The following is a 16,589-nucleotide window of genomic DNA, read 5'->3' as shown; positions in this document are numbered from 1 at the left end:
ACTGCTGTGACCTCTGCAGCGTCAGCACGTCGCTGCATGCCAGGTCAGGGAGCAGACAGGCTCCACTGAACCCGGAAGTGCGGTGCGTACGGAGGTTCATTTGTGTTAGTTTCTTAAAGACACTAATAGAAGTTTTTACAGAGAACTGGATCACCAGAGCTGTTTCTTGCCGGTTCGGCTACTATTTTAACAACCAGTTCGCCCGAACCAGACAGAACCGGCTGAATCCCACCCCTGCCTGTGGGTATTCTAATTGGATTTCGGCTCAGTGCGCATGACCCTGGAGTTTTGGTCATGCGCACTATGAAGCCGGGTGTATGTGTCCTGGCTTCAAACTGAAGTACCGCGCCTGACCTAACCTCTGGGGTCATGCGCATTCAGCCGAAATCCAGCGTCTGACGCAATGGCATTGGAGAGGTGAGTGAGATCATCCTGTGATACTGCGCATTCATTAGCATGTTAGCATACCCACAGGGGAATGCTAATATGCTAATGGGGCCGACTAGCCAGGGGCACTAACACCCAGGGGACTAGTCCCTGTGCTCATTAGCATATGGTAAAAGATCTTTAGAAATACTTTTTCTAAAGATTTCTTTATGTATGCTACTAGATACAGGGACAGTTAGCCGTTCTGGGTGCATATTGGACCTGACAGGTTCCCTTTAAGTAAACCACTGTCTTACCTACTTATGTAAAGATGATTGCTGTACTTACTGATTGCCATAATTTCCGGTTTCCACCGATGTTCTGCTGTTTTGTGAGGTCTCCTATTCGTTGTGACTGTGTTTCATTCAGTGTGAGTCTTTGACCAACGTTCAATAGACTTAAGGCCACTTTACACACAGAGATAAATCTGCGGCAGATCTGTGGTTGCAGTGAAATTGTGGACAATCAGTGCCAGGTTTGTGGCTGTGTACAAATGGAACAATATGTCCATGATTTCACTGCAACCACAGATCTGCCAAAGATTTATCTCTGTGTGTAAAAAAGGGGCCTTTACAAATAGAAGGCAACTTCTGGGGCAGCGTAGTGGCTCAGTGGTTAGCACTGAAATCTTGCAGCGCTGGGGTTCTGGGATCAAATCCCACCAGGGACAACATCTGCAAGGAGTTTGTATGTTCTCCCCGTGTTTGCGTGGGTTTCCTCCCATACTCCAAAGACATACTGATAGGGAATTTAGATTGTGAGCCCCATTGGGGACAGTGTTACTAATGTATGTATAGCGCTGTGGAATTAATGGCGCTATATAACTGAATTAGTATTATTATTACTCTAACTAACACATAAACCCCAGTGATTCCAGGTCATGTGAGCAAGAAGAGCACCGGAGCAACGCTGGAAACGGTGGAAGACTGTGATCGGTAAATATATTAATACACTTACACATAATTACATGGGTAATTAGAACACTTTATTAAATAAAAATGTTGTTGCAACTTTTTTTATTAAAGCAGTAGACACCAGGGCCCCTCTGATTCTTAAAAATTATTTCCTGACAGATCGTATGTAGGAGTACCAAACCCATAGAGATGGCGGTGAAGCAGAAGATCTCAATGTTCTGTCACGTGGAACCAGAACAGGTCCGTTCCTTAATAATTATCTCACATTATGTTTAGTGAGCAAATCTTTTCAATGTGGTTCTAGCAGTTTCCTTCTGGTTTTATCCAACAATTAAAAAAAAATAAACAAAAACAAAATCAAGTGGTTATTTGGACTCCATGTGAGAAACGTGAATTGAATTATGAGGCGCAGCATTGACAGGGCTACATTATGGATGCTGTGCATTACCGGTGTCGTTATTAATCTTGATTATTCCAATGACTAATTTCAATTTTGAGGGGTTATCCCAAAATTACACATTGATCACAGATGGTTGAAACTCTGGGATCCACATAGATCATGAACATGATCAATTGTATAGCTCTGCAGAGATAGTCAAGGAGGCGGTACTAATTGGTGATTGACAGCTACTAGGCACAAAATAAGCAGAAAATTTACCTAATAAAATAAAAGGTATATTAAATCTTTTCCCACAATCCAGAGATCAATGTATTCTGCCTGTAAAAAAGGCCTGGAAAAATTGAACAGAATTCATGCCATTTTCTATAAGCGCTAAAAAAGGACACAAAAAGCCTTTAACGGTAGCCTTAAACAAAAAAAATTATGGCCTTACCGCACGAGGCCTTTCCAGAGGCTAATTCTCTTTAAAGTGTATTTTGTAGATAATTTGTGTAGCATATGATAGGAAGTGGTAGTATTGCCATCAACTTTCCATAACCAATAAGACAGTGCTATGGAATATGTTGGCGCTATATAAATAAAATTATTATTTTTGTACTAAATGTTGCAGTGGACTAAATATACACACTCTATGCAACTTCTTTTTCAGGTCATATTCATTCATGATGTGTCGTCTACGTACCGTGTGCCCATTTTACTAGAGGAACAAGGAATTATTACATATTTTAAACACAGACTGAACCTTCCTGTGGATGATAAACCCACTGTGCAGCTTCTGAAATGGAAGAGAATGGCTGACAGGTACAGTAGGCCACGCTTTTCTGTCCTATTCTATGGTCAGAGGGTTTCTAGCATGCTTTAACATTTTTAACACCTGCAAAGACAGAAATAAATTATGACATTTTGGCTTCCTTCAGCTACCACTAGAGGGAGCTTAGGAGTGGATAGCATACTGATAAAATATTGAAATTAGAGGGGATTTTTTGTTTTCACTAAATCAAAATGTGATAGCAGATTACAGTAATAAAGTGTGGTCTATACATGTGACCATTGCAGCCCATCACTGACATCAGCAGGCTACAATACAAGACTAGTGATTGGCTGCAGTGGTCACATCTGGAGGCGATATGGAATCACTGGAACTGCGGCGCTGAAGTGTCAGGGATGTTATCAGGTCTTGCTACTGCAATAATATAAAACATGAGGAAGGTAAGACAAACGGGAGGGGAAAGACACAACAAATAGCATTCCTAAGTTTCTCCAGCAGGAACCTTCACAGCTTCAACTGAAACAAACACATCAGCTTTTCCAGAGAAAGGCTCCTTCAAAATGGCCAGTATAGAAGATCTATCACCGGCATGGAGTGAAGCCTGAAGTGGATAAATATAGTGGAAAGAATGATGATAAACAGATACAGCTGGGATTAAGGCTAGGAGTAATCTCAGCCAAAAATGAAAAAGTCCCTAATCCTTTCAGCGTCAAATGAAAGTAAATCCACTCCTTTAATCTCTGGCCTCCACAGAAGACCTGCCATCAATTAAGCATTGAGAACTCCTGATCCCAGATCCCCCAGAGGTAACCTGTGGACTCAAAACACTTGTGACAGTTGTAAAATGGAATATCTTCATAGGTATAGTTATATACAAAAATTGTATGGTTGGCACCGCGCCATATTGATGGCTATTTTAATGGAAATCCAATAAAAGAAATAATGAATTTTTATTATCTGGACTGGATGCTGGAGTTTCTCTTCACTTCATAGTAGTACATAGTATAGGCTATTATAATGTGATCTTAATCATGAGACAACATTGTTAGTTTGCATAAATATAATGGTGCATACCAGGGACCCCCAGGGATGCTCCCAACGAACGTTTCGCCGTCTTAATATAGGACTGGAGTGAATGTGACTGGCTCCCCTACAGCATGTGATCAAAGGAGACTAACAAGCAGAGCAGTAGAGATTCACTCTTGCTAGCCTGCCTACTGATCTGTGGGTCGACGCCTGAATCTCAATGCACTGATCAAAGACATCAGAAAAGTTAGCAGGCAGAGTGCCAGAATCTATAGTCTCCACAGATCCTGACTCCACCATGACAGTTGGCGGTGTCTGAATAAACCTCCTTGTGATATATACCTTCGGTATAGTAGAGTGTAGTCTGCTGCGCTTTCCTATACCGAGGGACTCAGTAAAGAGAAGGTACTTTGCAGTGTGCAGTGAACTCTATGCGCCGTACATTCTGTACTATTTTCCTCTTTTCTGGTAGCTATTGGCTGACTGATTGCTGGTAAAAAGCTGACTTATGACTTTCCATGGATAATTCTGTTAAGTTAACTAAATTCGTAAGCGGAAATCCTGGCTCCTCTGCTTTATTGTGGCAATATATGGGACAATTTCAAGTGTCGCTCAGGGCGACTTTCTGTAGAAATTTTTCTTTCTTTGGTAAATTGATTTTTATGACTTTGTTCTTCCACTTATCAATTTACATAACAAGAACAAAAGTAAAATCCGAGGACAAATTAGGTATTTTATAGCGAAATACTGAAAAGTAGTTTTTAATTACAATGTGACCCCCAAAAAAGATATTCTCACATTGCACGGACAGTGTGGGATAACTTCGTATGATCTCTTTGAAGTTTATATTATGTGCAAAGTCTGACTTATTGAAAGGGTTGTACAAGATTAGTAAATCATGGCTGCTTTCCTACAAGAATAGCGCCACACCTGTCAGTAGGTTGTGTGTGGTATTACACCTCAGCCACAATCAATTCATTGGAGCCAAGCTGCTATACCACACTGTATGCCCAGTTTCTGGAGTACCCATGTTTTCCTTATTCTGTACAACAGAGACTAGAAGTGAATGCAAAAGCTAAAAATATATACTTCTCCTTATTGTTTGTCATTTTGCAGCACTTTCTGCATAATCCTGTGTACCACAAGATTGAATCTTCTACTGCCTTATTTAATCTTTGGCTGGTGAACAAAATTGGGGATCCGCTAAAGTACAAGACTTAGGGCGGCTTTGCACGTTGCAACATCGCACGTGCGATGTCGGTGGGTCAAATCGAAAGTGACGCACATCCGGCGTCACTTTCGACATCATAGTGTGTAAATCCTAGATGATACGATTAACGAGCGCAAAAGCGTCGTTATCGTATCATCGGTGTAGGCTCCGACTTTTTCAAAATTACGCTGCCGCGACAGGTACGATGTTGTTCCTCGTTCCTGCGGCAGCACACATCGCTGTGTATGATGCTGCAGGAGAGAGGAACATCTCCTTACCTGCCGCCGGCGGCTATATGGAAGGAAGGAGGTGGGCGGGATGTTTACGTCCTGCTCATCTCCGCCCCTCCGCTTTGATTGGCCGCCTGCCGTGTGACGTCGCTCTGACGTTGTCTGACCCGCCCCCTTAGGAAGGAGGCGGGACGCCGGCCAGAGCGACGTCGCAGGACAGGTGAGTGCATGTGAAACTGGCGTAGCGATAATGTTCGCTACGCCAGGAATCACAAGATATCGCTGCTGCGACGGGGGCGGGGACTATCGCGTGCGACATCGCAGCATCGGCTTGCGATGTTGCAACGTGCAAAGCACCCCTTAGCCAAATTTTTTTTCTCCTTTTATGGGCAGAGTATAGGGGAGAGGTTCCTGCTGCAGCCTGATCTTCTGGAACACATAGAAAACATTTACTTATATTATTTCTCAGTTTTCATTGTAATGTTGGACAAAATTAGATACAAATTTTTGTTGTTCACTTTACATGTTGATTGCTCAGATTTCCACATATCTAAACGAACAATCATTGGATTATAAAAATAACTGTTCTCTGCATTTTAGCTAGGTAAAAATCGATGGCTCTAACAACACAACAGGGATGTAAATGGATTACTTTTAAACATGCTAATTAGTGATAAGTGGACTCCCAGATAACCCAGACCAGCCGGTCTCTGTTTTTTAAAATTAGGTTCCAGGCTGGACGCCGATCCCCCATATAAGTTGATATCCGGCGATTAAAAATGGTGGTAGAAGGGATAGGGGGATAGGAGCAGGTGTGCTGTACTTACCAAGACTCCATCACTACTGTACACTGCTTCCAGGCCGCGCATTCACTTCCGGGACCGCGTATTAGCCTTCATTGCATATGTACTGCTTTCCCCACCCACCATCGTCTGTGATTAGTTGCACTCAGACGTGCCCCCACTCTGAGTGCGTGTCTGATGCTTACAATCACACACCCAATCTGGGTTTCTGTCGTAAAGTAAAAATAAATAAATTAATTAAAAAATTGGTGTAGGATCCCCCCATATTATGATACCCAGCACAGGTAAAGCCCACGGCTAAAGGCTGCAACCCCCAGCTGTTCACTTATCTTGGCTGTGTTTCAAAATAAGAGGAACCGCATGCATAATTAAATAATTTTAAAAAAATGATATGCTGTGTCCCAGTTTTGATCCCCAGCCAAGATAAAGTACAACAGCTATTGGCTGGTATTCTCAGGCTGGGGATATCAATGTTTATTTGTCTGCCTCCCAGCCTAAAAATAGCAGCCTGCAACTGCCTAGAATGGTCACATCCATTAGATGCGACAATCCCAGCACTTTACCCGATTCTTCCCGATTGCCCTGGTGCGGTGGCAATCGGGATAATATAAGAGGTTAATGTGAGCCCACAGTTGCTTCCTGCCCATTCAGACGAGGATTTGCAGATCGATGTAGGTCAGACCTCCACAGATGAGTAAATTATCCTCTACCTCATTTACAGGGGACAACTTAAAGGGAATCTGCTACCAGGTCTTTGTTACTTCAACTAAGAGCAGCATAATGTAGGAAAAGAGATTCTTATTCCATCAATGTATTATTTAGTTTACTGGGTGCAGCAGTTGTGATGTAGCATGTAGTTATGTAGCGAAGCTGACAAAGTTAACCCCGTCCACACCAAGGCTCTCTGTGTACATTGTCTATTGACAGTGAGTTGCTTATCACAGGAGGAGGCATAGTCAGTCTAAGAACTGTAGTCTGTGCAGTGATAATCTACTAGTGAGAAAACAATCCTGGTATGAAAACAACAAACAAAGACTAATAAATGATGCATTGTTGAAATCTGTGTCTCATCCTCTATATTATGCTGTCCTCAGATTGCATAGCAAAAATTTGCTGACAGATTCCCTTTAACATTTTGGGGCAAAACCTTGAGCGAATAGTGAAATATTTGGGTTATTCGTACCGAATGCTAAAACTGTTCCAGTATTCATCATGTATAACGAACCTAATGCAAGTCAATGGGGAACCTAAGCATTTTTCTGGGAAATCTTCAAGGAAAAATGTTTGGGTTCCCCATTGACTTGCATTAGGTTCATTATTTCTGACAAATACTGGAATAGTGCTAGGTATTCGGTATGAATAATCCAAACCCAAATATTTAGCATTCACTCATCACTATTAATTTAGTGTGCATGATCAATTTAAAGGAGTTTTTTGGTAAATCCGTCTTCCCTGACACAGCTTGTCTTTAAAGAGCAAACTGTCCTCTACTCAGTGTTGGACTCAGGGAGAGTGAGTATAGATAGTACAATTTGTTTGTTAAAACAAACTGCAGCCGGGGTATCACTGGTTTTCCAAACCATAAACCCCCTTTTAATGCTATTTTATTGTTCAGTGATTTCTTTAACATCTCAAATCCATATTTATCATTTAAAAAAAATATTACCTCCAGATGATATCAATCTCATAATGACAGAATTATAGTATGTAGAAATTCTTATCCTTTATGGTGGGAAGTCAGCAGCAGGTACATATGTTTACAGCTATTAACAAACGTTTCAGAGAGATGGAGCAATAATGACAAAACTGTCGAAACAGGTTGGCAATCTCAGACTAAAGGGGGCTTTACACGCTGCGACATCGCTAATGCGGAGTCGTTGGGGTCACGGAATTTGTGACGCACATGAGCGATTTTGCATCGTTGCAAAAACGTGCAAAATCGCTCATCGGTGACATGGGGGTCCATTCTCGATTATCGTTACTGCCGCAGTAACGATGTAGTTCGTCGCTCCTGCGGCAGCACACATCGCTATGTGTGACGCCTCAGGAACGAGGAAGCTCCCCTTACCTGCCTCCCGGCCGCTATGAGGAAGGAAGCAGGTGGGCGGGATGTTACGTCCCGCTCATCTCCGCCCCTCCGTTTCTATTGGGCGGCGGTTCAGTGACGCTGCAGTGACGTCGCTGTGACGCTGAACGAACCGCCCCCTTAGATAGGAGGCGGTTCGCCAGTCACAGCGACGTCGCCGGGCAGGTAAGTGTGACGGGTCTGGGCGATGTTGTGCGGCACGGGCAGCGATTTGCCCGTGTCGCGCAACAGATGGGGGCGGGTACCCACGCTAGCGATATCTGAACCGATATCGCAGTGTGTAAAGTAGCCTTTACAGAATATATGAAAAGTGCTCTCCTGATCTGCACAGATACAGCTGCAGCTGTATGTCTACTCTATGTCTCTCCTATTGTCACGTCTCCTGCAACTTCTGCTCCAGTCAACAGGCACTGCCGTATTACCACTGTAGGTGATGCTGGTGATAGTGGAAGAGTCAGTACCAGTAGCTCTGATGGGCGCAGTCTCTGCTCACCCACCAAGGTGGGCATGGCTGGGACTTGCAGTACCACTGGCTGACTATGGTGGTGTGTGCCTTCCAGCTGCAGTTATCAACTTCCACTCCAGCCAATGGGAAGGCACCACACCCTTTTTATTCCTTCAGTGGTCTGCTGTTCTTTGCCAGTTATAGCGTTGGTTTTTTTTTTTTGCATGAGCTACACAGTTGCCTGATTCCGTGCACACCTTGCTGTTTTGTCCCCTGTTTCACCTCGGCCTGTTTTCCTGATGTTCCTCTTGCCTGCTGATTCTGCACCTTGCCTTGCAGAATAAAGGAAGAACTGCTATATTAATTCATACATTTATATGAACATATTTCAGAAATTTCTCTCAGATATGTAAGTGGTACTTTGCACACTATGACATCGCAGCTGCAATGTCGGTGGGGTCAAATCGAAAGTGACGCACATCCGGCGTCGATGTCGATATCGGAGTGCGTAAATCGTTTTTGATACAATTAACGTGCGCAAAAGCGTCGAAATTGTATCATCGGTGTAGCGTCGGTCATTTCCATAATTTCGGAAGGACCGATGTTACGATGTTGTTCCTCGTTCCTGCGGCAGCACACATCGCTGTGTGTGAAGCTGCAGGAGCGAGGGACATCTCCTACCTGCATCCTGCGGCTCACGCCGGCTATGCGAAAGGAAGGAGGTGGGCGGAATGTTTACATCCCGCTCATCTCCGCCCCTCCGCTTCTATTGGCCACCTGCCATGTGACGTCACTGTGACGACGCACGACCCGCCCCCTTAGTAAGGAGGCGGTTCGCCGGCCAGAGCGACGTCGCAGGGCAGGTAAGTCCGTGTAAAGCTGCCGTAGCGATAATGTTCGCTACGGCAGCTATAACACAATATCGTATGTGCGACGGGGGCGGGGACACGTAGTGTGCAAAGTACCCCTAAAGGAAAGCAGACATTTTTCTGAATCTCACTGAGGAGCACAACTCCGCCTCTTCACAGCCCAAAATGGCCCTTACCAGACGAACATACAACTGTATGTTATGTACAGATCATATACACTGATGAGCAAAAGGGTAACAATGTTTTAAATTTTTTGCTTTCAGGGTCCATATCTCACCATCCACTACAACTTCGAACATGAGACTACCTTCATTTTATATTTTCTATGTTATACATAAATTTGACTTGCAGTCATTTAGCATATGATTAGTTATATAGATAGTTACATAGTTACTTAGGTTGAAAAAAAACCTAGGTTCATCTAGTTCAACCTTCCTCCACCAGTTCTACATTTGGTCACTAAGTCATTTATTACCAACAATGTTGTGTGTACTGAGGAAATCATCCAGCCCTTTTTAAAAGCTGTTATAGTGTCTGCCATTACTACCTCTTGTGGTAGGGCATTCCACAGTCTGACTGCTCTAACTGTAAAGAACCCTTTCCTATTTAGGTGTCGGAATCGCTTTTCTTCCACTCGCAGTGAGTGCCCCCTGGTCCTTTGTATTGTCTTTGGAAGAAATAAGTCATGTGCCAGTCCTTTATATTGACCACACATGTTTTTATACATATCAATGAGATCTCCTCTGAGACGTCTTTTTTTCTAAGTAAAAGATATCTAACTTTTTCAACCTCTCATCATATGGGAGGCCTTCATTCCTTGTAGTAGTCTAGTTGCCCGCCTTTGAACTGACTCTAACTTCTGAATGACCTTTTTAAAATGTGGAGCCCAAAACTGGATCCCATATTCCAGATGTGGCCTTACAAGTGATTTATAGAGGGGTAACAATACGTTGGGATCACGGGATCTAATCTCTCCTTTTATACACCCTAAAATCTTGTTTGCTTTAGCAGCTGCTGCCTGACATTGAGTGCTGCTGCTCAGCTTATTTGTAATGAGAATACCCAAGTCCTTCACCTGTTCTGTAGTCCCGAGTTTACTTCCATTTAATGTATACGCAGTTATAGGATTACTCTGTTCTAGGTGCATTACTTTACATTTATCAACATTCAATCTCATTTGCCAAGTATCTGCCCATTTTGACATCTTATCTTTTTGTAATATTGTACTATCAAGATCAGTTTTTAATATCCTACATAGTTTGGTGTCATCAGCAAAGACTGACACTTTACTATCAATCCCATCCACAAGGTCATTAGTAAAGAGATTAAAAAGAATCGGTCCTAGCACAGATCCCTGCACTCCCCACTGCTGACTATAGCCCATTTAGAGAATGTACCATTTATGACTACTTTGTTTCCTATCTTTTAGCCAATTCTTGTCATGCATTGTTACTATTTTGTTCCTCGTGATGGAAAAATCTTTTATTCCTGTATAAAACAGATTACAACCTGTTCTCACATTCCCAAATAGTTCAGAGTGTTATTACGTTGATTCCCAAGCAAAAGGTCACTGGTTCGAATAGAGGAACAAGCCATGAAGAAGATTTCCAAAGAAAAGAGAAACAGCATCATCCAGCTCATTGATAGTGGTCTCTTGGGAAAGAAAATTGCCAAACTGCCTAATGTGAGTGTCACGACAGATAGAAGAATATGAAATCCATCCATACAATCAAAAGCCAAGAGGTTGACATCCAGGCACATTTTTGGAGTCAACTAGTTGACTTATAACAAGGTCTATAAGTTCTGGTGCGACAAACACGGCAGTGGAGGCGGCTCTAATGCTTCAAAATAGTGAGATCACAGACTTCCATGCAAGCACCATGCGACGCACATGCATGTAGCCCCCAAAGATGTGACGATTCCTTGACTTCAATATCTTAAGAAGCGTCAGCTCGAGTTTACCAAAAAGTTCAGCAAATGGATAGTTGAAGATTAGAATGGGGTGATTTAGAGCAATGACAGGAAAGTCTATAGACTAGGCTCTGATAGATACAAATGGGTCTGGAAGAAATAAGAGAAAGAGGGGCTAAAGGATCTATACATTGAAGGAACTGTCAAGTTTGGTGGAGGAAGCCTGATGATATGTGGGTGTTTCACAGCCAAAGGCATTGGATTCTTGACCAGGATTGATGGTGGTCTCAATGCTGAGCTATATGTGAGTATCCTACAAGACATGTACACTCAAGTACTATGAGTATGAATGAAAAGGATGACAGTGTTCCAGCAGAACAACAACCCAAAGCATACAACGACATTGGCGAATAAATGGTTCAATGACAATGAAGTAGAGGTGCTGGATTGGCCTCCGCAGTCCTCAGACCTAAACCCAATCAAACACTTTTGTGTAGAGTTGAAGAAAAAGCTGTATACATACTCAAGTGAGTCGACCAGTGTGGACCAACATTGTAGAAGTGACCTAGGATCAGATTTCGGTTGAAACATGGTTAGATCTAATTGAGAGCATGCACAGAAGGATTCAGTCAGTGTTGAAAGCCAAAGATTAATTTACAAAATACAAACAAAATAATATTTAAAATTTAGATTTTTAGGAGCAAAACAGTAACAATGCAGTGAAATGACAAGAATCTGAATAACTAATCATATGCTAAATAGTTGAAAGTCATCTTTATATATGAAATAGCCAAGATGACTGTCTAAAAAGGGAAGGTCATCTCACAAAAAATGAGAGGAGCCCGCACTGCTTGAGAATGGCATGCAACAAATAAAAAGTGTAAATTCACAAATTCATTCCAATTGTACTATAATGCAAAATGAGATTTTTAGCAAACAATTGATCAATTTTTCGAGCCACCCCTGCCACGTCACGGCAAATCTCAATAGGGGGGTCCTAAATGGTGCTTAATTAAACAGGTATATGTGTTCTTTTAATATGGTTCTGCTTTTAACAAATTTAGGAGGCCGCATGGCACAATGGAAATATAAAATATAGAGTAGGATCCCCCTATTGAGATTTGCCATTAAGTGGCAGGAGTGGCTCAACAAATTGATCAATTGTTTGCTAAAATCTCATTTTGCATTATAGTACAGTTGGAATTAATTTGTGAATTTACACTTTTTATTTGTTGCATGCTATTCTCAAGCTGTGCTGGTTCCCCCCTTTTTGTTATTGGAAGGTCATCTAACATTTGAAGCTGTAGTTGTTGGTGAGATATGGAGCCTGAAAGTTAAAAGTTCAAAACATTGTTACCCTTTTGCTCATCAGTGTATGTTGGTGTCATATAAACATCTCAGTTAGGCCCCTTTCACACGTCAGTGATTCTGGTATGTTTGTGCTTTTTTTTAAAACGTACCAGAATCACTGACATACGCAGACCCATTATAATCAATGGGTCTGCTCACACATCAGTGATTTTTCACTGAACGTGTCTCCGTGCAGCGTGCACCCTTAGTCGTGATTCTGCACGGAGACATGTCAGTTTTTGTCTGGCATCACTGATGACCCACGGACCACACTATGGTGTGATCCGTGTGTGATCAGTGAAACACGTACAAGAAAATCACGGACATATTAAATATTCAAAATGTTCAATTTACCTTGCCTGCGATTCGCTGGGCCTGCTCCGCTCTCGGCAGCTCCTGCCTGGCTCATGAATATTCATGAGAGCAGGAAATGCCAACCAGGAAGTAGGTGCTGAGAGCGGTGGGCGGACGCTGCAGACCCGAGGAGATCAGCACTATGGACAGCAGCAGTGAAGGCAGGTGAGTAATGTCCATATGCAATCACGGATCACGGATTGCACATGGACAACCCATGTGTGCCGTGAATCACGGAACACGGAGGGACATGTGCGTGTTTTACACGTCAGTGAAGAACGTCAGTGTTTTTCTCAGAAGAGAATCTGCGGATGCCAGAATTAAAAAGGAGGTTTATAGGTCTCTTACATGGTCCTTGGACCAGGGTCCTGCAAAGATTATAGCTCAACTTTTTCCTCCGTTACATTCCTCTCTACCTCAGTATAAATGCTTCCATGCATTTCTGTTGGAGCGTGAACATTACACCAAAAAGTAACTGGTGGGCTACCCCAACATACATGCACTGTATATTACCTTTAGGAAAGAATGAAGACATGGTGACACTCACTAGCTGTTTAAAAAGCTCTACTTCATTTCAATTCAACCCACATAAAAGCAGGCATCAACCGACATGGGGATTTGGCAGGGCAAGTAGAAATATGACAGCTGTTTTGCATCATGACACTTCCACTAGGCCATCGCTGTTCTGCGCACTCTTTCTTAACTACATCTTTGTTTCTGAAAAAGATTATGTAAATGTTTGTAGAGGGATGTTATTCAGAATCCCAAGTAGTATCAAACCTGCCTAGAAATGAAGTAGTAAGGAGAAGACTATGCACAAGCAGACTTGTGTGTCCACTATTTAGGGATATCGGATAACTGAGTGATAACTGTGATTCTAAGTCACTTCTCATGGATAAGTCATGGGACAGGAGAGTCAAGGAGTCCAGGGTCAAATACCAGGGGAGCACATCAAAGGTAAAAGAGCAAGGCAAAGGAATAGTCAGAAGGCAAAATCTAGGGTTAGGCAGCAAAGATCAGAATACTGTATGTCAAAGGCAAATGGGCAAAACAAATGATTAGTCAAAAGGTAAAGTCTGAGGTCAGGAAGCAAAGATTAGAATAGCAGAACACCAAGCACTAGACTTACTCACCACCAAGCAAAACTACGACTGGCAATGGTCTGACCATTGTCAGCCAGCTAAACAGCCAGATAAACTCCTTGAACAGGCGACACCTGGAGGAAACCCAGCAGACCCGGTCAGATTGATTGTCAGAATAATTACACAGCATGCTCCTGATTCTATAGGATGGCTGATCTGTCGCTCACTGTGTCCCTACCACACCATGAGGGGTGAAATTGTGACAACAACCCCATTAAAAGCTGTATTCATTTTCTCTGTTGTTTTGTGGAAGAGAAAAAAAAGCAATATTACTAATAAATGAGTATAAGTAGTTCACAGCTTGACAGAAGAGGAGAACTCAAGGATTCAGCTTCTTAAAGGAGTAGAGAGCAAGTAAAACACACTCTGATCTGCAGAAACCTTGAGATCCTGCTGCGCAGATTTAAAAACAGTTAAATTGCTCTTTATTCTGGTAATACACTTTCTTTTTCGTGAAAATGAACTGTAACTCATCACAGACCGACTCTCTTATTACTGTGACTTTATACTGAAATCTTGTTTTGACCTTCAAGTGTATATGTACCTCCCCGCACTCGGCTGCTGCAGAGCCGCTCGGATCCGGGCTCGTTGGTGGGTGGCTCGAGCGCCTCCGGACCCGGGGTCACTTCGCTCTGAAAGGGGATGTTGGCGCTTTTGGTGGGGGTTAGGTAGGTGCACGGCCGGAGCCGTGCTTGAGTTCGTGACGCCACCCACGGGATGTGGTGAAGGTAGACACCACCGCTGCAGTTACGGGGCACCCGGGGGAGATGTTTATGCAGCAAATTGTTAACCCCTCCGTGGGCAGGGATGGTGGCCCTGGGACCCGTTGGGGATAGCTGGGCGGTGCGCGGCTGGATGGCACTGTTGTACTCACTGTTATTGACACACACAAGTCTCTGGTAAACCAAGTTGATGGTGGTCGGTGCCCGCAGCCGGCTGCGTCTGTTCCCCCGCTCGGTTCGGTTGTCTTGGCCTTTCTCCTGCACCGTGTTGTGTAACTGTGGATTGCCTGCGCTTCAGCGACGGGAGTCCGCTCCCCGGCTTTGTGTATGTCGGGAGAGCCCTTTTGCCCGCAGACGCTGGCCCGTGGGATCTCTCTGCTTGTGCGGTGGCTTTCTATCCCCCTCGGTGGGCTGTCGTCTTCAGTCGGGACTTGGGTGGGAAAGGACCTATAGTCCAGATCGCAATCAGTTAATTAACTCAGTCCAGTGGATTCTGGACCTCGTTTCAGGGTCTGAGTACCCCCCTGTGTGCTCCGGTTTCCGAGTCGATTCCCCGGGTCGGTACCGGCGGGCCACTACCCTGTCCCGGTCTACCACGGTTCCACCGAGCCGTCTTGCCGGCTCCTGCAGTCTATGGCCACCGTTTGCGTGGCGCCCCAGGACCTGGTCGCCACAACAGCATTGCCCCTCCAAAGGGTTAATGCTGAGCCTGGAGGTAATTGGGGAAATCATTGGCCAGTAGGTACCAACATCCAACGCAGTTTCTCCCTCAGGCCAGCCAAGGGAGCTCTGAACCTGGAGTTCCAGGGAGCATTCCTCAAGTCTGACCTGAGGGAGGAGTTAGTGTTCAGTCTGTGAGCAGAGTCCAAAGAGTAAAGACGCAGAGTAGTGCTGTCCTGTGGACTGGGGCCTGGAGCTGGAATAGCTTGGCCCAGTGAAGCAGGATTGGCAGAGAGGCACAGAAGAGAATTAGACATCGGAGTCTGTGGTTGCCAGGGTGTAAAACCCTTCCCTGGCAGCCGAATCCGAAGGGCAGGAGGACTGCAGTTCTCCTGGCCCCCAAAGCAACCTGAAGGTACAGCTGCATCACCAGGGCCCGGTGTGGACTCCAGTAGAGAAGCACCAGAGAGGTACTTAAACTTTCATCTCCTGAATGAGAGTCAGGAGATGCTTAGAGTGTAAATATGCACAGAAATAATACTGTAGATTCTTTTTTGGTTAAAAAACCCAATTCTTTATTATACAGTCAAAATCACGTTAATAAAATAAACAGGAGAACACGCCTTGTTGAAGGACGAGGCAGCCCCGATCACAAATACATCATTTTATAGTCAGAAACATTGTATATATTATCAGTCTTATATTTCTTATCCTTATAACATTTAGTTGTCAAAATGTGTTTATTCTATATGAACACCATTCAGAGATCAACGCGTATATTGAACAGATCATGGAAATATCAATGAATTTCAATTCCAATGAAATGCCACCCATAGGTGAAATTTACAGATCGTATTAGACTATGGAAAAATACCTCAAAGGTATATCAGTGTATACAGTGCAAAATTAATGAATTAATGCCGCATTATGCACCTGGTAAAGGACCTGCATAAATGTGGTCTAGATATTTTAACCATATCTGTCAACACACCACATCTCCTCTTATGTAGCGCTCAGCATGCAATATACCACCAATTTTATATGTGAAGTGGGATAGTATTGGTATATTCTAACAAAAAATATGTAGATGTGGTCACTGATTTCAAAAAACGCAGATTCTTAAAAATCGCATATTGGGACCGCATCAATATACATACTGCACTATTTGACCAATATCGCAACATGCCAAGTGCAGAAAATGTGCAAACAAACACAGCTCATATTTTTATGCAAAAGAGCATTTTGTAATGGCAGTATGCTGCGGTGGTAAAC

At 43.5% G+C, this 16,589-nt stretch overlaps 1 protein-coding gene across 5 annotated transcripts in view; it reads left to right on the top strand.

Moving 5' to 3' along the window:
• The window catches only part of CTPS2 (CTP synthase 2), a 275,422-nt gene that overhangs the window by 67,167 nt on the left and 191,666 nt on the right, over positions 1–16,589 (top strand). For all 5 annotated transcript variants that reach the window (XM_075335173.1, XM_075335172.1, XM_075335174.1 and 2 more), the window contains 2 exons: positions 1,500–1,580; positions 2,390–2,541. In XM_075335173.1, coding sequence (XP_075191288.1) covers positions 1,500–1,580; positions 2,390–2,541 — 233 coding nt within the window. The remainder of the gene's footprint in view (positions 1–1,499; positions 1,581–2,389; positions 2,542–16,589) is intronic.

The sequence above is a fragment of the Anomaloglossus baeobatrachus genome, chromosome 2 (genome assembly GCF_048569485.1).
Source record: "Anomaloglossus baeobatrachus isolate aAnoBae1 chromosome 2, aAnoBae1.hap1, whole genome shotgun sequence".
Taxonomy (NCBI): Eukaryota; Metazoa; Chordata; class Amphibia; order Anura; family Aromobatidae; genus Anomaloglossus; species Anomaloglossus baeobatrachus.
This window is presented reverse-complemented; position numbering and strand designations above follow the sequence as displayed.